The following is a 22,548-nucleotide window of genomic DNA, read 5'->3' as shown; positions in this document are numbered from 1 at the left end:
TTCTTATTAGATCCATTTCTTTAGGAGCTTGATGATAACTTTCCATTAACCCAGTGGTGCCGGTGCCCTGTCTGACTGAGGCATCCTGGGTCTGTGTCCTCTACACGCTCGGTGATCACAGCCAAGCCCTGGTAATGGGAAGAATTGCAATCTACCTGTCCTGCCCTAATACTCATTTCTGTGGTGTGACTCAGTTCCTACCTGACTGGAAGCAGAAGGAGCTGTATCCTATGACATGGGAGTGGCTTATTCAGAAGTGATGTCTCCTAAGCATTGAGGAAGGGAACAGCGCTAACAGAAATAAGAAGGGGAAAGCCCCCAACTTGTCACTGCAGTGACAGCAAGAGCCCTTTAAGCTGTATTTTAAGAACATTTTAAAAGAGCTCCTGAACCCAGGCCTCCCTGGGGAGAGCAGGAGCTCCGAGCCTCCTGGGGCTCTGAGCTGGGAGCCGATGTCACCACCCCCCGCGCTCACTGCGGTGGCAGCCCCACCGCCTCCTGTGTTGCCTCGGCATGCCAGCTCTGCAGTAATTAAGGTGTTGCCGTGTGTCCTTTCTGTTGGTTTCACCCATTTTTAATCTCTTCCATGGCCTTTGGTATGGTTCAAGTTCATCCCCCCAGTACCATTCGCTGTCTCTATTAGTGCTCTGGTTGCCAGGGTTTCGAGGGGCTGCCCCAACCCTGCATCTTCCATAAGCCCTGTTTATGTATTGGGTGATTTTGCCAGATGTGGGAATTTTCAGGAACATACATCTTGTGTTTGAGCAGAAACCTTGACCTGGGACGTCCCACAGGTACAAATCGGAAATCTCCCTTCCTTATTGCCTGGATCCAGCAAAAAAGGGCCCCTCTGGGGCAGAAACAGGGACTCAGAGCAGCTTGAAATACTCCCACCCCCAGCACACACTCTGACAGCCACAATCAGGGATGTAAGGCCTGGTCAGACCCAAGGAGGTCACACCCAAGCTCCCTTAAAGACTGGTTAACAAGACTTCAGAAACAATTGTGGAAGAAACACTGATAACTTTTATAATTTGCTGGCCTTTCTGATTACCAGCATTCCTGAGGAACAGAGCTCCTACAGTATAGCCTGTGGACTCCTGGGGCAGGAGGCAGGATCCACCGAGGGTTCCTGAGCAGGGGTTCCCCAGGGAAAGGCCGGGAAGACAGAGAAGGCTGAGCAGAGGTGGAAGGGTCCCCCGAGGTGGCAGTGGTCAGTCTGAACCTGAGAGCAAAGGGGGCAGCTGGGAAGATTTAGGTGCAATGTCCCAACAACACCGAGTGACCCAGGGAGCGCTGATAGGGACAAAGGGGAACATGCCAGCTGATCACCAAGGCTCACAGAATTCAAGTTCATTGGGTTCTAGAGCTGGACCCTAGCGAGCATCTGGCCAAAATTTCCCATTACAGGTGGGGAAACAGAGGCCCAGAGAGGGACAGCAGCTCATCCAAAGTTACAGAGCAAATTGGAGGAAGAACTAAAACTTCTAGAATGAAGCTCTTCTGAGCCTGAGCCCAATAACCCTCCTGGTCCTCCTGGTCACCCGCCATGGGAAGCTGCCACTCCTGTGAACAGTTGTGAGCACTTTTGCTGGGCCATGCTCACCCCACAGTGCCAGGAATACAGAAAAGGGACATACCTGATTCCTGCTGCTCCCACAAATGGGGCTGTGACCAGGGGCCCAGCAACAAATTCCATCCTACAGCTGGAGGAATGAAATTTGGTCATTACCAAAGAAGTTGTACAGATTTTAGAAACAAAATGCAAGAGTAGTGGATTCTGCCTAAGGAGTCAGGAGGGCCTCCCAGCAGAGGTGGTAGGGAAGCTGGTATTTGAAAATTGGTAGGTGTAATCAAGGCACGGAGAAACGGAAGGTATCATACATTTATGGAGGGTGTGTTTCAAGCCAGGTACTGCATTAAATATCTTATATGTCTAATTGTTTAATCCTGCATCCAACCAGGTTTCTTGTTATACCCATTTCTCTGATGGTTCGTCAGGAGCCTGGTGTGTCAGGAGCAGAGTGGTCAGCGGAATACCGGGGCCGGGGGATGATTGGGTCGCCCTGATCAACCCCACCCTGCACTCCACACAGGTGCAGACATTCCATGGAGACCTCCTGCAGCACATAGAGAAGAACACCAAGCTGGACATGCAGTTCATCAGAGTGAGTCTGGCACCCACCCGGGCCCCCCCGGCCCATCGCCAGCAGGCCTGCCTCTCCCCACTTGACAGATGGGCACACTGAGCCAGTGCTGGGCACTGACTGGCCCCAGGTTGTACACGTCCCCAGCTGAGCGCCCTGCCCCTGTCCAGTGCTCTGGCCCACAGGCCAGGTGCCTTGAGCCCTTTGACATGGGGGTCTCCCTCCTCTCTCCACCCCATCCAAGGACAGCCGCCAGCACTACGAGATGGAGTACCGCCACCGAGCTGCCAGCCTGGAGAAGAGCATGTCCCAGCTGTGGCGAATGGAGCGCAAGAGGGACAAGAACGCTCGGGAGATGAAGGTGCAGGGGCTAGGGACGACCCCGGGCTTCTCGGGGATCCACGACACCCATCCGAGCTCCCCCACCAGCACTGGCCCTACTCCACGAGTGTGGTTTGCCCCACCCCGAGTGGTGAGCATAGCTGGAGGGGCCAGCCGGCCCCTGGCGGGCATCCCTGGTCCCAGGGACACCGTCAGCACCGCTCCTTGCCTAGTCACTGTGTGGCCCTCCTCGCATTCCTTCGGCTTCCCCGCCTTCTCCTAGTTCACTGGGAAAACCTGAGGTCCTCAGTCACGCCGCCCTTAATCACGGTGCAAAGGCGTGACCTGCCAGCAGCCCCGTCACTCTCCCCCGCACACGCACCTCCTGCCCCCAGCTAAGCCCAGCCCCTCCTCCCTAGGTCAGGGCCCCATGCCTGGCCTCCATCTCCAAGACCTTAGCTCCTCTCCTGCCTCCTCTCCTGGCTCCTTTACTAAGCTCATCTCTCTCCTCTTTGGAATCTTTCCTCCCAAGCAGGGGGTTATTAATCCATTAATTTGCATTTTCATTAAACCAACTTTCCTAGGCCTCACTTCTGGGCTCAGCCCTGTGCTCGGTTCTGGGGACAGAGGGGTGGCTCAGACACCAGCCCGACCTGGGAGAAGTGCCCTTGGGCTGGAGGGCAGGCAGAGCCCAGACTCACAGGAGAGGGCAGGCTCCGAAGTGAGAGTGGGGGCTGGGTGCTCATGGAAGGCCTCCAGGAGGAGGTGGCTGGTTCACGAAGGAGAGGGAGGCCTCAGACAGCTGGCACTCGGGGCTGGATGAGGGACCCATCCCTGAATTCCCTTTCCCCCAGGAGAGTGTGAACCGGCTGCACGCGCAGATGCAGGCCTTCGTGTCTGAGAGTCAGCGGGCCGCTGAACTGGAGGAGAAGCGGCGCTACCGCTTCCTGGCCGAGAAGCACCTGCTGCTTTCCAACACCTTCCTGCAGTTTTTTGGCCGGGTGAGCTGGGGCTGGGGAAGCACTAGTGGAACCTTCTAGGGGCTGTGCTTTCTGTGGGACGGCTGTGCACAGGAATTCCCCTCCCTCTCTCCCCGTCCCCTTCTTTCCTTCCACTATGTAGATATTAGATATTTATTTCATCTATTTATTCTTTTTCTTTATTTGTATCATCAGATGGTCATTCGTTTATTGTCTTTTTGTTTGTTTGCCGCACTGCATGGTATGCAGAATCTTAGTTCCCCGACCAGGGATTGAACCTGTGCCCCCTGCATTGGAAGCTCAGAGTCTTAGCCACTAGGGCATCAGGGAAGTCCCGATTTCTCTGTGGCCTTGTTTAATTTCTCTTTCCATTTCCCTGTATTCTTCTTTAGTCTCCCAAATACTGCACCCTGGCTGCCAATTCAGGCAAGTGATTTCAGACCTGAGTCTTATTTTCTTATCTGGAAAAGAAGGGAAATAATTGCCCCTGCAGAAGGTTGGCACAAGGATGGAGCTTGGCATAGGCAGGAGCCCAGTTGGATTAGGGCCTGCTGCCCCTGCTCTCTTCCGTCCAAAGATGAAAACAAAGGCTACCATTCAGGAGACCCGACTCCTTGTGGTCAGCTGCCCCCAGCAGCCACCTCCCGCCTCTCCACCTCAGCGTCCTCACCTTACCAGGCCCTCTCTGAGTCTCTGGTTCTGAGCCCAGGGGCCCTCTGGCACTGAGCGGAGGTAGGAGGCGTGAATGGATTCAGTGACTAATTCCCGCCCTGGCTGACATTCTCAGTTGTCACCACCACACCCAGCCCTTGACTCAGGGCTGGGCCTTCTCCCATATCCCTCCTCTCATTGAGTGATCCTCTGGGGATGAGCTGCTGCTTCCTCCTCTTTTAAAAATATTTGTTTATGTATTTATTTGGCTGCTCCGGGTCTTAGTTGGGGCCTGCGGAATCTTTAGTTGTGGCGTGTGACCTCTTAGTTGCAGCATGTGAGATCTATTAATAGTTCCCTGATCAAGGATTGCTTCCTTCGCCAGTGCATCCATCACGGATGACTGGAGATGGAAGCAAGATCTGAAGCTGTAAAGAGTAATATTGCACAGGAACCTGGAATGTTAGGTCCATGAATAAAGGCAAATTGGAAGTGGTCAAACAGGAGATGGCAAGAGTGAACGTCAACATTCTAGGAATCAGTGAACTAAAATGGACTGGAATGGGTGAATTTAACTCAGATGACCATTGTATCTATTACTGTGGGCAGGAATCCCTTAGAAGAAATGGAGTAGCCATCATGGTCAACAAAAGAGTCCGAAATGCAGTACTTGGATACAGTCTCAAAAACGATAGAATGATCTCTGTTCGTTTCCAAGGCAAACTATTCAATATCATGGTAACCCAAGTCTATGCCCCAATCAGTAATGCTGAAGAGCTGAAGTTGAACAGTTCTATGAAGACCTAAAAGACCTTCTAGAACTAACACCCAAAAAAGATGTCCTTTTCATTACAGAGGACTGGAATGCAAAAGTAGGAAATCAAGAAATACCTGGAGTAACAGACAAATTTGGCCTTGGAGTACAGAATGAAGCAGGGCAAAGGCTAACAGTGTTTTGCCAAGAGAACACACTGGTCATAGCAAACACCCTCTTCCAACAACACAAGAGAAAACTCTACACATGGATATCACCAGATGGTCAACACTGAAATTAGATTGATTATATTCTTTGCAGCCAAAAGATGGAGAAGATCTATACAGTCAGCAAAAACAAGACCAGGAGCTGACTGTGGCTCAGATCATGAACTCCTTATTGCCAAATTCAGACTTAAATTGAAGAAAGTAGGGAAAACCACTAGACCATTCAGGCATGACCTAAATCAAATCCCTTATGATTATACAGTGGAAGTGACAAATAGATTTAAGGGACTAGATCTGATAGGCAGAGTGTCTGATGAACTATGGATGGAGGTTCTTGACACTGTACAGGAGGCAGGGATCAAGACCATCCCCAAGAAAAAGAAATGCAAAAAAGCAAAATGGCTGTCTGAGGAGGCCTTACAAATAGCTGTGAAAAGAAGAGAAGCAAAAAGCAAATGAGAAAAGGAAAGATATACTCATTTGAATGCGGAGTTCCAAAGAATAGCAAGGAGAGATAAGAAAGACTTCCTGAGTGATCAATGCAAAGAAATAGAGGAAAACAACAGAATGGGAAAGACTCGAAATCTCTTCAAGAAAATTAGAGACACCAAGGGAACATTTCATGCAAAGATGGGCTCCGATAAAGGACAGAAATGGTATGGACCTAGCAGAAGCAGAAGATATTAAGAAGAGGTGGCAAGAATACACAGAAGAACTGTACAAAAAAGATCTTCATGACCTAGATAATCACAATGGCGTGATCACTAATCTAAAGCCAGACATCCTGGAATGTGAAGTCAAGTGGGCCTTAGAAAGCATCACTACGAACAAAGCTAGTGGAGGTGATGGTATTCCAGCTGAGCTGTTTCAAATCCTGAAAGATGATGCTGTGAAAGTGCTGCACTCAATATGCCAGCAAATTTGGAAAACTCAGCAGTGGCCACAGGACTGGAAAAGGTCAGTTTTCATTCTAATCCAATAGAAAGGCAATGCCAAAGAATGTCAAACTACCACACAATTGCACTCATCTCACATGCTAGTAAAGTAATGCTCAAAATTCTCCAAACCAGGCTTCAGCAATACGTGAACCGTGAACTACCAGATGTTCAAGCTGGTTTTAGAAAAGGCAGAGGAACCAGAGATCAAATTGCCAACATCCGCTGGATCATGGAAAAAGCAAGAGAGTTCCAGGAAAACATCTATTTCTGCTTTATTGACTATGCCAAAGCCTTTGACTGTGTGGATCACAAGAAACTGTGAAAACTTCTGAAAGAGATGGGAATACCAGATCACCTGATCTGCCTCTTGAGAAACCTGTATGCAGGTCAAGAAGCAACAGTTAGAACTGGACATGGAACAACAGACTAGTTCCAAATAGGAAAAGGAGTATGTCAAGGCTGTATATTGTCACCCTGCTTATTTAATGTATATGAAGAGTACATCATGAGAAACGCTGGGCTGGAAGAAACACAAGCTAGAATCAAGATTGCTGGGAGAAATATCAATAACCTCAGATATGCAGATGACACCACCCTTATGGCAGAAAGTAAAGAACTAAAGCGCCTCTTGATGAAAGTGAAAGAGGAGAGTGGAAAAGTTGGCTTAAAGTTCAACATTCAGAAAATGAAGATTATGGCATCTGGCCCCATCACTTCATGGCAAATAGATGATAAAACAGTTGAAATAGTGGCAGACTTTGTTTTTTAGGCTCCAAAATCACTGCAGATGGTGACTGCAGCCATGAAATTAAAAGACCCTTGCTCTTTGGAGGGAAAGTTATGACCAACTAGACAGCATATTAAAAGGAAGAGACATTACTCTGCCAACAAAGGTCTGTCTAGTCAAGGCTATGGTTTTTCCAGTAGTCACATATGGATATGAGAGTTGGACTATAAAGAAAGCTGGGTGCAGAAGAATTGATGCTTTTGAACTGTGTTGTTAGAGAAGACTGTTGAGAGTCCCTTGGACTGCAAGGAGATCCAACCAGTCCATCCTAAAGGAAGTCAGTCCTGAATTTTCATTGGAAGGACTGATGCTAAAGCTGAAGCTCCAACACTTTGGCCACCTGACGGGAAGAGCTGACTCATTTGAAAAGACCATGATGCTGAGAAAGATTGAAAGCGGGAGGAGAAGGGGATGACAGAGGATGAGGTGGTTAGATGGCATCACCAACTCAATGGACATGAGTTTGAGTAAACTCTGGGAGCTGGCAATGGACAGGGAGGCCTGGCATGCTGCAGTCCATGGGGTTGCAAAGAGTTGGACACAACTGAGTGACTGAACTGAACTAATCAAGGATTGAACCTGGGCCCCCTACGCTGGGATTGCAGAGTCTTAGCTGCTGAACCACCAAGAAGTCCCTTCTTCCTTTCAACAGTTTTATTGAGATATAATTCACACACCATGCATGTCACCCATATAGTTCAATGGTGTAGTATATTCACAGAGTTGTGCATCCATGCCACAAGGGTTTTTGGTTTCATATTTATTTATTTGGCTGCATCGGGTCATGCTTGTGGCATGTGGTATCTTTGGGAGTGCAGAGTCTTAGCCACTTGGGGTCACCAGGGAAGTCCCATCACATTCAAGTTCAGAGCATTTAATTACCCCTTAAAGAACCCCGGTACCCCTTCCTGGTCATTTCTCAATCCTGCCATTTCCCCTTGCCTTAAGCAACCATCAGTCTACCTTCTGTCTCCATAGATTTACCTCTTCTGGCCATTTCGTGCTTTCCTGGCAGCTCAGCTGCTAAAGAATCTGCCTGCAATGCTGGAGACCTGGGTTTGACTCCTGGGTTGGGAAGATCATATGAAAGGAATCATGCGATATCTGGCCCTCTGTAGCTGGCTTCCGTCACTAAGCATCATGTTTTCAAGTCCATCGGTGTTGGAGCCTGTATCCATACACCAGTCCATTTTACTGCCAAGTAGGATCCCATCATCTGCATATACCACATTTATTTATCCATCCATCAGTTGATGGACAGCTGGCTTGTTTCTGCCGTTTGGTTATTATGAATGATGCTGCTATGGGTATCCAGGTAAAAGTTTTTCTGTGGATGTGTGTTTTTCATTTCTCATGGGTATATAGGAGTGGAATTTCTGGGTCATATGGTAACTCTATTTAAGGAACTCTATTTAACTGTTTGAGGAACTTCCAGATTCTTTTACCATTTTACATTCCTACCAGCAGTTTATGAGGTTTCCAATTTGTCCACATCCTTGTGAACACTTGTTGGCACTTTTTTAAAAAAGATTTATTTATTTATTTAGGACCATTCTGGGTCTTCGCTGCTGCAAGCTGGCTTTCTCTAGTAACATTGAGTGGGGGCTACTCCTCACCACAGCACACGGGCTTCTCTTTGGGTGGTTTATCTTGTTGCGGAGCATGGACGCTATGGCGTGTGGGATCTTCCCAGATCAGGGATCAAACCTGTGTCCTACTGCATTGGCAGGCAGATTCTTAACCACTGGGCCACCAGGGAAGCCCCTGGGGCTTTTTGATTATAGCCATCCTAGTAAGTGTGGAGTGGTATCTCATTGTGGTTTTGATCTGCACTTCCCTGATGGCTGATGATGCAGAGTATCTTTCACGTACTTGTTCAGTTCAGTCGCTCAGTCGTGTCTGACTCTTTGTGATCCCATGGACTGCAGCCTGCCAGGTTTCCCTGTCTGTCACCAACTCCCAGAGCTTGCTCAAACTCATGTCCATCAAGCTGGTGATGCCGTCCAACCATCGCATCCTCTGTAGTCCCCTTCTCCTCCTGCCTTCGGGGTCTTTTCCAAGGAGTCAGTTCTTTGCATAAGCTAGCCAAAGTATTGGAGTTTCAGCTTCAGCATCAGTCCCTTCCAATGAAAATTCAGGACTGATTTCCTTTAGGATGGACTGGTTGGATCTCCTTGCAGTCCGAGGGACTCTCAAGAGTCTTCTCCAACACCACAGTTCAAAAGCATAAATTCTTCAGCACTCAGCTTTCTTTATATTCCAACTCTCACATCCATACATGGCTGCTGGAAAAACCATAGATTTGACTAGATGGACCTTTGTTGGCAAAGTAATGTATCTGCTTTTGAACATGTTGTCTAGGCTGGTCATAGCTTTTCTTCCAAAGAGCAAGTGTCTTTTAGTTTCGTGGCTGCAGTCACCATAAGAAGTGATTTTGGAGCCCCCTCCCCCCCCACCAAAAATAAAGTCTGTCACTGTTTCTATTGCTTCCTCATCTATCTGCCATGAAGTGTTGGGACCAGATGCCATGATCTTCATTTTTTGGGTGTTGAGTTTTAACCCAGCTTTTTCACTCTCCTCTTTCACTTCATCAAGAGGCTCTTTAGTTCTTCTTTGCTTTCTGCCATAAGGGTGGTGTCATCTGCGTATCTGAGGTTATTGATATTTCTCCCAGCAATCTTGATTCCAGCTTGTGCTTCATCCAGCCCCGCATTTCTCATGATGTACTCTGAATATAGGTTAAATAAGCAGGGTGACAATATACAGCCTTGACATACTCCTTTCCCAATTTGGAACCAGTCTGTTGTTCCATGTCCTGTTCTAACTGTTGCTTCTTGGCCTGCATACAGGTTTCTCAGGAGGCAGGTAAGGTGGTCTGGTTTTCCCATCTCTTGAAGAACTTTCCAGTTTGTTATGATCTACGCAGTCAAAAGCTTTGGCGTAATCAATGAAGCAGATGTTTTTCTGTAAGTCTCTTGCTTTTTCGATGATCCAACCTACTTGTTGGCCATGTATATATCTTCTTTGGAAGGAAACTCCTCTTTCTGCCTGTATTCTGAACAGTTAACTCCAGCATTAAGAGGAGAGCTGACCTCTCCATTGGCTGCTTCCTGCTGAGTGATCACTTCTCAGGAGGAAGCAGTTGATTGAATGAACCAGACTTCCCATAGGTATCGGGGAATACGTAGCATATTTTCTGAGCCAGCTGGGCTTTAGGACATACAAGATCTAACTCCTAAGACAGTTAAATATAAATATGTACCTGCTAACTAGTTCTATATGCAGAATGCACAAGACTTGAAAGAACTCTAGGTGTCAAAGCTCAATAAGGGGTCTTTCTCCTGTCTCCAGTGATCAGCCCTTGCTTAGCCCAAGTCTAATCAATAACACGCCTTTATATCCTGGGTTTATCGCAGCTGTGCAAGTAGATCTCTAGGATAAGTACCTAGAAACGGGATTAGTGTGTCCAGGAATGGGAACATTGGCTGTACCAATTTATATTTCCACCAGCAAGGGCAGAGAGTCCCCATTTCCTTGACAACAGTGATCTTCACTAATCAGAAAGGTTAAAATGGTATCTCGGTGTAGTTTTACATTACACTTGTCTTATAAGTGAGATTGACATCTTTTCATGTTTCAGAGCCATTTGATTTCCTTTGCTGTGACAGGTCAGTATCTTCTCTTCCATTTTTCTCATGAATTTATAGGAACTCTTGATATGTTACTGAAAGTAGCCTTTTCTTGGTGACATTTTCCCAATTTGTCATTGATCACTTGATTTTGCTTATTGTGAGTTTTGCCATGTTAAAAAAATATTTTTAGTTCGATTTACCCGTCTTCTATGTTTAGGGGAGTTGTCTCATACTTAGAATGGCTTTCGCTCTCTGTTATGATTTTTTTAATTCTCCCATGGTCTCCTCTATGTTTCTTCCCAACCACTGACTAAACTGTCTAAATGCAGGGCTGAGGGGAGCCGGTCAAGTTGAGTCTTGTCCAGGCCAAGATTCTGAGACTCCCCTAGTACCCTGGCAGGTGCTCTCAGATTGGACAAAAACCCTTCCTTATGGTAAGCAAAATTGTATGCTCTTGCTTTGCTTACTGCCTCCGAAACAAGTGTACAAAGGCCCTTGGCATTTTGTCTTTCTGTTGTTTTGCTAATTAATTATGCAAGACAAAGAGGGGGTGGACACCTAGTGACCAACTGAACTAGTTGTGCCTGTGACGGGAGCTCTGTTTTGCTGCCTGAGATCAGATTTTCAGCAACTGGGCCAGACTGAAGGGAACAATCATTGAAAAGTACAGTCACAGGGAGCTTCCTCGGGATAGACAAGTAAGTACAAGCCACTCCATTGCTTACTGGATGTGAGACCTTGAGACAGTCATTAACTGCTCTGACCCTCAGCATCTTCTTTTATAATAAAGACACCTACCCCTCAGGCCATTGGGAGAATCTAGTAAGATAATGGACAGTGAAAGTGAAGTCGCTCAGTCGTGTCTGACTCTTTGCCACTCCATGGACTGTAGCCTACCAGGCTCCTCTATCTATGGGATTTTCCAGGCAATAGTACTGGAGTGGATTGCCATTTCCTTCTCCAGGGGATCTTCCTGACCCAGGGATCGAACCTGGGTCTCCTGCATTGTAGACAGACGCTTTACCACCTGAGCCACCAGGGAAGTCCTCAGATAATGGAAAGTGAAGTGAAAGTGAAGTCACTCAGTCGTGTCCGACTCTTTGCGACCCCTTGGACCGTAGCCCACCAGGCTCCTCCGTCCCTGGGATTCTCCAGGCAAGAATGCTGGAGTGGGTTGCCATTCGGTAAAGCCTTTAACCCTGAGCCTGGCACAGAGTTGATGCTCAACAAAGGGAAGCTTGTTTTTTATTTTTTAAAATTTGGCCATTCCAGGTCTTAGTTGTGGCACGTGGGATCTTTAGTTTTGGCATGCGAACTCTCGGTTTGTGGTGTGCATGCTAAATCGCTTCACTCGTTTCCGACTCTGCAACCCTATGGACTATAAGCCCACCAGGCTTCTCAGTCCATGGGATTCTCCAGACAAGAATACTGGAGTGTGTTGCCGTGCCCTCTTCCAGGGGTTTTTCCAGACCTAGGGATCAAACCCAAGTCTCTTACATCTCCTGCATTGGCAAGTGAGTTCTTTACCACTAGTGCCACCGGGAAAGCCCTTGGTTGCTACTGGTGGGATCTAGTTCCCTGACCAAAGTTGAACTCTGGCCCCTTGCATTGGAAGCACAGAGTCTTAGCCACTGGACCACCAGGGAGGTCCCCAAAGAGAAGCTTTTATTTTTCTTAAGGCGACAGTCCTGAACTTGGCCTTGTGGGAGCGAATGTTTGGAGAGACATTTATAACTGGAGAGCAGGGGGTTCTGATTGTACCTAGGATGACCTGAGTGACCACACAGAGAGATCCGTGCCAATGAGAGAAGTTTTATTACATATCACACTTCCCAAGAGAAAGGGCCATGCCACGACATGCAGGGCCAAGTTGGGGTAGCACCAGGGTTGGGTCAAGAGGCAGAAGGAGCCAAGGGAAAGCATGGCTCAGAACCTTGATTAAGGTTTCTGTGAGAAGGGATGGGCAAAGCAGGGTCAGCAGGTTTAGGACTAGATGATTTGAATGATTTCAGTGAGCTCTGGGCTATAGGAGTTGTCTCTAGTTGTCCAGTACCTGGCTTGGATGATTTAGGGCAGGGGAAATACTGGCTTGGTGTGTGTTCAGTTCAGTTCAGTCGCTCAGTCATGTCCGACTCTTTGCGACCCCATGAATCGCAGCACGCCAGGCCTCCCTGTCCATCACCAACTCCCAGAGTTCACTCAGACTCACGTCCATCGAGTCAGTGATGCCATCCGGCCATCTCATCCTCTGTTGTCCCCTTCTCCTCCTGCCCCCAATCCCTCCCAGCATCAGAGTCTTTTCCAATGAGTCAACTCTTCACACGAGGTGGCCAAAGTACTGGAGTTTCAGCTTTAGCATCATTCCTTCCAAAGAACACCCAGGGCTGATCCTCCTTTAGAATGGACTGGTTGGATCTCCTTGCAGTCCAAGGGACTCTCAAGAGTCTTCTCCAACACCACAGTTCAAAAGCATCCATTCTTCGGCGCTCAGCCTTCTTCACAGTCCAACTCTCACATCCATACATGACCACAGGAAAAACCATAACCTTGACCAGACGGACCTTTGTTGGCAAAGTAATGTCTCTGCTTTTGAATATGCTCTCTAGGTTGTTGTGTGTTAGGAGATAATTGAGGACGCAGGCTTTTTCATTTCTTTGGTTTGTTTTTTTCTGCACCACCCAGCACATGAGATTTTAGCTCCCCGCACCAGGGATGTAACCGGTGCCCCTGCAGTGGAAGTGTGGCATCTTAACCACAGCGAAGTCCCAGGATATGGGGTTTTGATAGGTTGATGAAAAGAGTCCTCAAATTGTTTACTATCTCTAGGAATTATCTAGCCCTGTGAGGTGCAGTCTTTTCAGAATTAGCAAGGCCCAGGATGTCAAAGCATTGTCTGGCAACTCGTTCCAGTATTCCTGACTGGAAAATTCCATGGACAGAGAGCCTAGCGCACTACAGTCCATGCGGTGGCAAAGATTCGGACATGACTGGGTGACTGAGCACACACACACACACACAGAGGATGTCAAAACATAAAATACAGAAAGTTTAAAACATGGTTAATAAGCACAGCAGGTCTAACATTTAAAGCCCTCCCCTATCCCACGTTTTTATGGACTATGTGGTCAGCTGCTGAGTTTCTTGTCCTTGAAGGTATTCAAACAGAGTTAGATGCCCATGCATTGGGGATACTAGAAAAGGGATGCTTACTGGAAGAACTGTTTGAAAGGCTTCTTCTAGACAACTACTCAAGCTGGCTTACACAAAAGTGTTTATTAGTCACTGGGAAGTTCAAGCCTTTCAGGTATAGTTGGATCCAGGAGTACACAAGCTGTCATCAGAAATTTGCCCCTCTCTGTTGCTTAGCTGAAATTTCCTCTGCCTTCACCCTCTCTTGATACATAGCAAACTCCATCAGGTGAGAGAATAAAATTTTCCAGATTATTCCAGGGCAAGTCCTGGGACTGGTTGTTCGGGCACAGTTTTTGGGTAGGTGCCCATCCCTGACTCCATCTCTGTAGCCAGGAGGATGAAGTGAAAGTGAAGTCGCTCAGTTGTGTCCGACTGTTTGCGACCCCGTGGACTGTAGCCTACCAGGCTCCTCTGGTCCATGGGATTTTCCAGACAAGAATACTGGAGTGGGGTGCCATATTCTCCAGGAGATCTTCCCAACCCAGGGATGGAACCTGGGTCTTCCGCATTGTAGGCAGACACTTTACCGTCTGAGCCACCAGGGAAGTCTTGGTGCAACCCAAGTGGTCAAACCTGTATTGTACCCCTACCCCGGTATCAGATCGAGGCGGAGCCCCACTCAAAGCGCACAGACTGAGAGAGGGGCCAGGGGAGGCTCCTCCAGGAAAACTGAAGAGCCTTCGACAAAGGACCGGGAGGCCTGGACGGTGTGTGACCCCAAAGTGACCATGGCGATCTCTGGTTCCTTCCAGCTAGAAATTCCGGCCACCCTCAGCTTGCAGGGCCCGAGTTTCCAGGTCGAGGGTGCCACTTTTCGGTCCCCTGGGCAGTCTGGGGGCTGGCTGCTCAGACCTCGCTGACCCTCGCGTCCCCCCTTGGCCAGGCCCGGGGGATGCTCCAGAACCGCGTGCTGCTGTGGAAGGAGCAGTCGGAGGCCAGCCGCAGCCCGTCGCGCGCCCACTCCCCGGGCCTGCTGGGCCCCGTGCTGGGGCCGCCCTACCCCTCGGGCCGCCTGACGCCCACCCGCCTGGACATGGTGAGGCCCTGGGCGCCCCCGCCGCCGCCGTTCGCGCCCCCGCCGCCCCCGGCACCCTCCGCGGGACCCTGGGGCCTGGGGCCCGCCGCCTGGAGCCTCCTCCCGCCCCCGAGGGGGCCGGTCTACGCAGCGCCCCTCCGCCGCCCCTTCCGCCCCGGCGCGGCCTCCGCGCCCCCGTGGTGGCTCGGCCGGCGGCCCGACAACCCCTACGCCGACGCCTGGGACTGGGGGTGGGGGCTGGACTAGGGCGCCGCGGCCCCGCCCCTCCCCGCCCCACCCTCCCCTGCCGTCTCCCCTCGCAGCCCCAGAGGGCCCTGGGAGAGTTCGGCTCCCCCCGCAGCCGGCACGGCTCCGGCTCCTACGGCCCCGAGCCCGCCGAGGCGAGGTCCGCGTCCCAGCTGGAGCCAGACCACCGCCGGTCCCTGCCCCGGACGCCGTCCGCCTGTGAGTAGCCCCCGGAGCGCAGAGGGAGGGCCGGGGTCCCGGGCTGGAGACCTGGGGCCGGGAAGAGGAACTGAGGTTGCGCTGCAGCAGGAGGGATCGAGGGTAGACGCCAGGGAGGACTTCCCACCCACGTGGCGCGGCGCTCTCCCGCCCCTCCGGCAGCCTCGCTCTACAGCAGCAGCACCCAGCGCTCGCGCTCCAACTCCTTCGGCGAGCGCCCGGGCGGTGGGGGCGGTGGGGGCGGCGGCGGCGGCGGCGCCCGGAGAGTCCGCGCCCTGGTCTCGCACTCGGAGGGCGCCAACCACACGCTGCTGCGCTTCTCGGCCGGAGACGTCGTGGAGGTGCTGGTGCCTGAAGCCCAGAACGGCTGGCTCTATGGCAAGCTGGAGGGCTCATCCTCGTGAGTGGGAGCCCCGGGGCGCAGGGTGGGTTGGAAGGAGGACTGGATGGCCTGGGTTCCAGCTCCGAGTCTTCCAGGATAGGGGCTGTCCCTGAGGCCTCGGACAGCTCTCCCCTTTTCCCATCCCTCTCCTCGTCCCACCCTATTTTCCTCATCCCTTCTGGCAGGGAAGGAAGAACCTCTTTACCAAGTTCAGGGTGGTGGCCCTTGAGAGGATGGTAGAGGATGGGGAAGGGGAAGGTTCTCTCACAAATGGGAACACTACGAAACCTTACTGCTTGAGCACCTACCGTGCACCTCAAAGTGAGCCAAGGTCTGAGAAGAGATTGGACGGGGAGGTGGGCCAGGTGCAGGGGAGATGCTGGGACCTTGCAAGCTGAGTGTGCTCACCCCCTCGCAGTCAGGCAGGGGGGAAATCCCTAGAGAACATAAACGGGGGCTGCTTTTGGCACCAGGCAGTCGAGGCGGGGGAGTGCACTGCAGTCGCTGCAAGCCTGGGGGAGAGCAGGGACCACTCTTTCTGCCAGAGAAAAGAGGGAAGGTGGGAGCTGGCTGCAGCCATGCAGTGCCCCCCCAACAGGGTGTTATGGGCGAGACTGTGTGGTGCCCAGGCCCACTCATGCTAAGGAGAGAGGAATGAGTGAGGATAAGAAGAGGGGATGAATGAATGGAACATCCACAGAGGAGTCAGCAGGTGCCTGTGAGGGCGCTCACCACATGGGTTAGTAGATGGTTACTGGATGAGGGTGTTGTGGGCAGGTGGATGCTTGTTCCTATGAGCAGATGGGCAGATGCAAGGGGGCACGGGAAGATGAACAGATGGGGGGTACACGTCTAGACTAACTGGAGAGGTGTGTGAGTGGACTGACAGAGAGGTGGGCAGTGGGCAAGTGCTGATGGATGGGTTAGTGGATTGGCGGTCCTGGGCTGGTTGCCCTCATGGATGAGTGATGCTTGGACAGCATGATTGTGTGGATAGATGGGTGGATGGCAGATGACTGCATGGATAAGGAACAGAAGGAGGAGCCAATGGGTAGAGACGTGACCAAGAACACAGGTGGTGGAAAAGACACCTGCTTTGCAGACCCACGTCAGAGGGCAGTAGGGTGCCGCCCTGAAAGTTCCCTAAACAGGCATGTAGCCAACCTCCTGGAAAGACCTGATTATAAAACCACCTAGAACAGTATATTAACGCATATATATGGAATTGAGAAAGATGGTAACGATGACCCTATATGTGAGACAACAAAAGAGACACAGATAAAAAGAACAGGCTTTGGGACTCTGTGGGATGGGATGATTTGAGAGAATAGCATTGAAACATGTGTATTACCGTATGTGAAACAGATCACCAGTCCGAGTTCTATGTGTGAAACAGGGCACTCAAAGCCGGGGCACGGGGACAACCCTGAGGGATGGGATGGGGAGGGGGGTTCAGGATGGGGGACACATGTACACCCATGGCTGGTTCATGTCGATGTATGGCAAAAACCACTGCAATATTGTGAAGTAATTAGTCTCCAATTAAAATTAATTAATTAAAAAATCAGAGGTCTGATTTTTAGATCAGAGGCCTCAAATCACAGTCCTGGGACATCATTATTCTTTCTGTGATTCAGGTTAGGGAAAACGATGGCAAGTTTCACCAGTAGGCATATTATGGTGAAAAGAGAACTAGAACGTTCTGAAAATGGTGTTATTCTGTCAGTTTGAGTTGAAATAGCTTCCAGTTACCTTTAGGTGAGAATGTTGTTGATCAGGTTTGAGGTGGGGCTTCTACGGTGGCTCTTTGGAGAACACTTGCCCAGGTGTTCTGCAAAAATCTGATGGATTCCGTGGAATCTGAAAAGGCCAGGGAACATCGATCATAGTGTCTCTCCTTTGACCCTGGCTGCTCTGAAGGTGCAGTAATGAGCTTCCAATCAGACGAAGACTCCACGGGCAGGGTGCCTGGAGTCACCGGAACCAGGGGGCCCAGGGTGGAGGGTTACCAGTCAGGCACCCCTGGCTCCGGTGCTCCTTCCTCTGGGTTCCCACAGCTGCCTGGTCCCCACCCGAGCCCACCCTCTCCCCTGGGCATCACCCTCGTAATCATCTGTTTGTGGATCTGTCTCCTGCCGGGCTGGGAGCCCCAGGGGAGCACGGACTGCGTCTGGCTCTCCGTGGGCCCTCGTGTAGTGGGTGCTCAGTGAGTAGGGAATGAAACTGTCACTCTATGTCTTCAGATACAATGCTTTCCTTCTCAGATCTCCAGTTCCCCCTCTCTAAGGCACCCCAGCCCCTGGTAGGACCCATGAGTCTGGACGGGTGGCTTTGAGTGACGGCAAAGACTTCCTTCAAAGAATGAAATGAGTTACTCTGAGCCAAGCCTGGCACACAGCAGTGCCCAGTAACCGTCGACCCTTCTTAGAAGTGATATTTTGATCACTGCTCTTGGGCCTTTTGCTTCCACCCCACAGAAGCGGCTGGTTCCCTGAGGCCTATGTGAAGCCTTTGGAAGAGCTGCCCATGAATCCCATGAACCCCAGGAGCCCTGTGAATGAGCTGCCTTCCAGGTACCGCTGGTCAGAGGTGGGGCAGGGGCTTCAGTGGGTGGCAGGGGCAGTGGCCCCACCCACCAGGGAGGGCATCTCTGAGCTGCGGTCCTGAGTGGGCCCAGCCTCCTTTGGCCCCTGGAGAAAGGGCGACCCCATCTCGCTACAGGTTGGAGCTCATTGTCCGTCCCTCTGGCTCCTCTCAGGACTGCCTCCAAGCCGACAGTCTCCTTTCACCCAGGGGCAGGGGAAGAGGATGTAGGGTGTTCAGGGGCCCAGCAGATGGGGTTGGATGCAGCAGGGCCTGAACCCTTGACCACCTTCTCTTCCCTCCTTTCTCTGGACTCAGGTCCTACCCGCTCCGGGGTAGCCACAGTCTTGATGACCTCCTGGACCGGCCGGGCAACTCCACAGCATCTTCGGACTACTGGGATGGCCAGTCCCGCTCCCGAACCCCAAGCCGCGTCCCGAGTCGCACCCCCAGCCCTGCGCCTACACCCTCGTCCAGCAGCCGCCGGAGTAGTGTGGGCAGCATGGGGGTGGCCAGTGACGCCAAGGTGGGCCCCTCTCGCAGCCTGCGCTCAACCCGGCAGTGGGCCAGTGGGCAGGGAGACCAGGCAACCCTCCCTGCCACCCCTTGGCTGGCTGGAGGGGGCCCTCCCAGCCCAGCCTCAGCCTGCCCATCTGTGCAGGGAAGGACAGAATGGGCTTCTTGAGTCTGGGGTGGAGGGTGGCAGGGAAAGATTCATCTAGCAGAGGGGAGCCCCAGGGTCCAGATGGGAGCACTGGAGAAGCTCCCCACTCTCGGGCAGTGTTAGTCCTGGGAGATGGCACTTGGCCCAGAGGCTGCTTGAGTCTAACACCCACAGCATTTTGTGTTTTCAAATGCTTGACCTCATCTCGCAGGAGCTTGGCACTGGAGGGGCCTCTGGGCCAGTCCTCTGCCCTGCTGGAGTGGGGAGCTGGGTGGGGGGCTCGCTTGCTCCTTCCCCACCAAACCCGATCCTCCCTCCCCCTCACTGCAGAAACTTGCGTCCTGGGAGCAGCAACCCCCAGAGCTCTTCCCTCGGTGAGTCCCCGAGCGAGTGTCAGAGGGGGCTGGGCTCGGCAGAGGGCTGTGGGGGAGACACGGTGGGCCTGAGTGGAGGTGACCCCATGGGCACAGGAGGTAGGGGCGGACGCCTGGCTCAGATGCCCAGAAGCCTCCCCTGGATCCCCAGCCAGTTGGGCACCTGGCCCTTCTCACTCCCTCCTCTCCCCCCACCCCCCGTTAGGGGTACGAACCCCTTTGCTACTGTAAAACTGCGTCCTACCGTCACCAATGACCGCTCGGCGCCCCTCATCCGCTGAGGCGCCTTCCTCCACCTGGAGTCTGAGGTCGTCCCCGCCACCCACACCTGCCCAGCTTGCCTGGAGCTGGCGGCAGCGGAAGCAGCAGGAGTGGATCCAAGGAGCCGGGGTCCTGGTACCGGAGGGTGCCCCTCCCCAAACCACACCCCAGCCTGAGCAGTTCCAGGGGCACTGGCCTAGGATCTAGGCCCTTCAAACGGAAGCAGGCGGAATTAGGGAGCAGAACCATTTCTTCCCCCCTAGGGACTCTGGACTCTCCCCAGGGGCCTACCTTGTGCCCCCTCAAACTCTTCCCCCCTCTCTGTCCCAGTGGGGCGAAGCCCCTTGCATACCCCCTCTCCCACCCCACATAGCTCCCTGTTTAACTTTTGTAAATGGTGAGAAATAAAGCAAGTACAACACATCAGCTGGCCTGGCAGAGTCTGATTTAGGGGACAGGGTGGGGCAGGTTGACCATGACCAACCTAGACAGCATATCAAAAAGCTGAGACATTACTTTGCCAACAAAGGTCCATCTAGTCAAAGCTACAGTTTTTCCTGTGGTCATGTATGGATGTGAGAGTTGGACCATAAAGAAAGCTGAGCACCAAAGAATTGATGCTTTTGAACTGTGGTGTTGGAGAACACACTTGAGAGTCCCTCGGACTGCAAGGAGATCCAACCAGTCCATCCTAAAGGAAATCAGTCCTGGGTGTTCACTGGAAGGACTGATGCTGAAGCTGAAGCTCCAGTACTTTGGCCATCTGATGTGAAGAGCTGACTCCTTGAAAAGACCCTGATGCTAGAAAAGATTGAACGCTGGAGGAGAAGGGGATGACAGAGGATGGGATGGTTGGATGGCACCATCGACTTGATGGACATTAGTCTGAGCAAGCTGCGGGAGATGGTGATGGACAGGGAAGCCTGGCGTGCTGTGGTACGTGGGGTCACAAACAGTCAGACACGACTGAGTGACTGAAGCGCACAGGGGCAGGTTGGGATGGAGACCTCGCACTGGGAAGTCCAGAAGGTCCTAACGGTGGGGAGCCCTCGATCACTCCCAGCCCCTCACATCCCTCCTTTTAAGCAAGACTTGTGCTCATGCTCAGTTGCTCAGTCCTGTCCGACTCCAACCCCGTGACCTGTAGCCCTCCTGGCTCCTCTGTCTATGGGATTTCCCAGGCAAGAATATTGGAGTGGGTTGCCATTTCCTCCTCCAGGGGATCTTCCCGAAACAGGGATCGAATCTTTCTCCTCCTTTGGCAGGCAGATTCTTTACCGCTGAGCCACCAGGGAAGCCCAAGCAAGTCTTTAGTTCTGCCCTAACTCGTACAGGCTATATCGCCCATCTCTGCCCAGGCTCATTTCTGCTGTGAGTTCCCCAGAGAGGGAGGGGTGGCAGTCACTGAGGCCTGGGACCACCAGCAAGTCACCTTCTGGCACCCTGGGACACAGCACCCTTTGTTCTGGCCCCACCCCCCACCCCCTCACATCCCAGGCTATCCAGCCTGGATTAGTCTTATCCAGGGGAAAGCCACAGAGGCCCCTCCTGGAATGTGGCCTGCGGGTGGGGGGCAGGCAAGGAGTTGAGGTGATTAGGGCTGGTGGGGCCTCTCCAGGGCAGGGCTGTGCCCCTTGTACCACAAGGACCCCACAGGGCAGGGCCCTGTGTGTCTTCTGCCCAAGGCTCCAGGAGATGAGGGGACCCACCTATCTCTAGCTCTCCCTGGATGGGCCTGGGACAGGGAGCCCCACCGTGGAGGGCAGCCTGGCCTTGTACGTCGGCTGCTGCCCTGTCCCTTCTCCCCTCCCAGCTCCCAGCAGAAAGCCTCTTAGAGGGGATGGGGGTGGGGGAGCACTAAGCCCCAGGCTTGGGGGAGTGAGCTGCCAGAGTCCAGCCAGTGCTGATCTGCAGGAAGCCTGGGAGGCAGCCCCCACCTGGCTAGGCTTTCACAGGGGAGCCGGTGGGCTGGCCCCTTCCTGCAGGCCTCAGAAGATGTGAGGCTGGATACCCAAACCCAAGGGACAGCTCAGGTAAGAGTAGGGGGAGGGCTGCCTGGGACCACCTCTTGTCTTGGTGCTCAAGTGGCTGCACCTGTGGTGAGGAGCTGACACAGGAAAAGCCAGAACTTGGTCCTGGGTGGGGAGCAGAGTCCTGGACACCTTGGCATTACCCAAGGTCAGGAAGGAGATCCCAACACAGAGGGGTTGCAGAAGGGAGGGAGGCTTCTGCCCCCAGCTTGGGCTGGGCCATCCAGAGCCCCCTTCTGGTCTGTTACAGAGGCACCTGGGGCTGCTGTGTGAATCCTTGGGTGGAGCTCGGGGATTGTGGAGGGGATGGGGGGCTGCTAAGGGTTTGGAGGGATAGGGTCTCTCTTCCAGTGCCTCCTCAAAGGTTCCCATCTGTCCAGTGGAGCCAGAGATCTGACCACCTCCCCGACCAAGATCCCTGGCTGACCTGGGATGATCAGTCACCCATCTTACAGGTGGGAAAACTGAGGCCTCAGTCAAGGGGAGGGGACTGGCCCAAATCACAGAGCAAATCCCTGGCTAAGCTGGGATGAATTGGAACTCCGCTCCCTTGGCTTCTGAGACAAGGCTGATGTTGTTACCGCGTGTTTTGATTTTTCCTCCATAATGTTCTAAACGACAGTAGACATTCAGATCACTGAGAGGAATTAAGAACATACCCCCTGGCCAAGGAGGAAAGTGAGCTCCACCCATCTTGCCGCTGGCACTAGTCTCCCGCTCCACCGTGTCTGTTCCTTTGTCCTGAGACCCTCACATGTGCACACTGGGGACATCTTCGGTCCCCACACATGCCTCCAGTCACACACAGGTGGTCGCCCTCTCCCACTCACCCGAACCCCCTTTTTCTGACATTGCTAGGTCCTGAGGGACAAGGAGTGCCCTCCAGAGGGAGTTTTCCTGAGGTCAAGACTCAGGTGGGAACGACTCTATTACCCTCCCCTCATTCTTCACGTCCCTTGAAGGAGGGGAGGCTTGGGATGAGGTTCTACCTCGGTTTCCGCTCCTGGCTCCATTCTCTGAGCAGGGCTCACCTGTTCCTCCCGTACCTCAGTTTCCCCACCCTGGGTCTCCATCCCCCTTTCTTGTCTGGGCTACAGACCCTCGCCACACCCTCTTGTCCCCTCTCTTCCGCCAGAGACGGCAGC

General features: G+C 52.3%; 1 protein-coding gene across 1 annotated transcript in view; it reads left to right on the top strand.

Moving 5' to 3' along the window:
• Nucleotides 1-19,799, top strand: part of BAIAP2L2 (BAI1 associated protein 2 like 2) — a 29,637-nt gene extending 9,838 nt beyond the window's left edge. Inside the window, exons 5-14 of the mRNA XM_018048749.1 lie at nt 2,097-2,168; nt 2,392-2,508; nt 3,323-3,469; nt 14,513-14,665; nt 14,968-15,109; nt 15,272-15,509; nt 17,969-18,064; nt 18,393-18,600; nt 19,069-19,112; nt 19,318-19,799. Of these exons, the coding sequence (XP_017904238.1) occupies nt 2,097-2,168; nt 2,392-2,508; nt 3,323-3,469; nt 14,513-14,665; nt 14,968-15,109; nt 15,272-15,509; nt 17,969-18,064; nt 18,393-18,600; nt 19,069-19,112; nt 19,318-19,393 (1,293 nt within the window). The 3' untranslated portion in view covers nt 19,394-19,799. The remainder of the gene's footprint in view (nt 1-2,096; nt 2,169-2,391; nt 2,509-3,322; nt 3,470-14,512; nt 14,666-14,967; nt 15,110-15,271; nt 15,510-17,968; nt 18,065-18,392; nt 18,601-19,068; nt 19,113-19,317) is intronic.

Source organism: Capra hircus, chromosome 5, assembly GCF_001704415.2.
Source record: "Capra hircus breed San Clemente chromosome 5, ASM170441v1, whole genome shotgun sequence".
Taxonomy (NCBI): domain Eukaryota; kingdom Metazoa; phylum Chordata; class Mammalia; order Artiodactyla; family Bovidae; genus Capra; species Capra hircus.
This window is presented reverse-complemented; position numbering and strand designations above follow the sequence as displayed.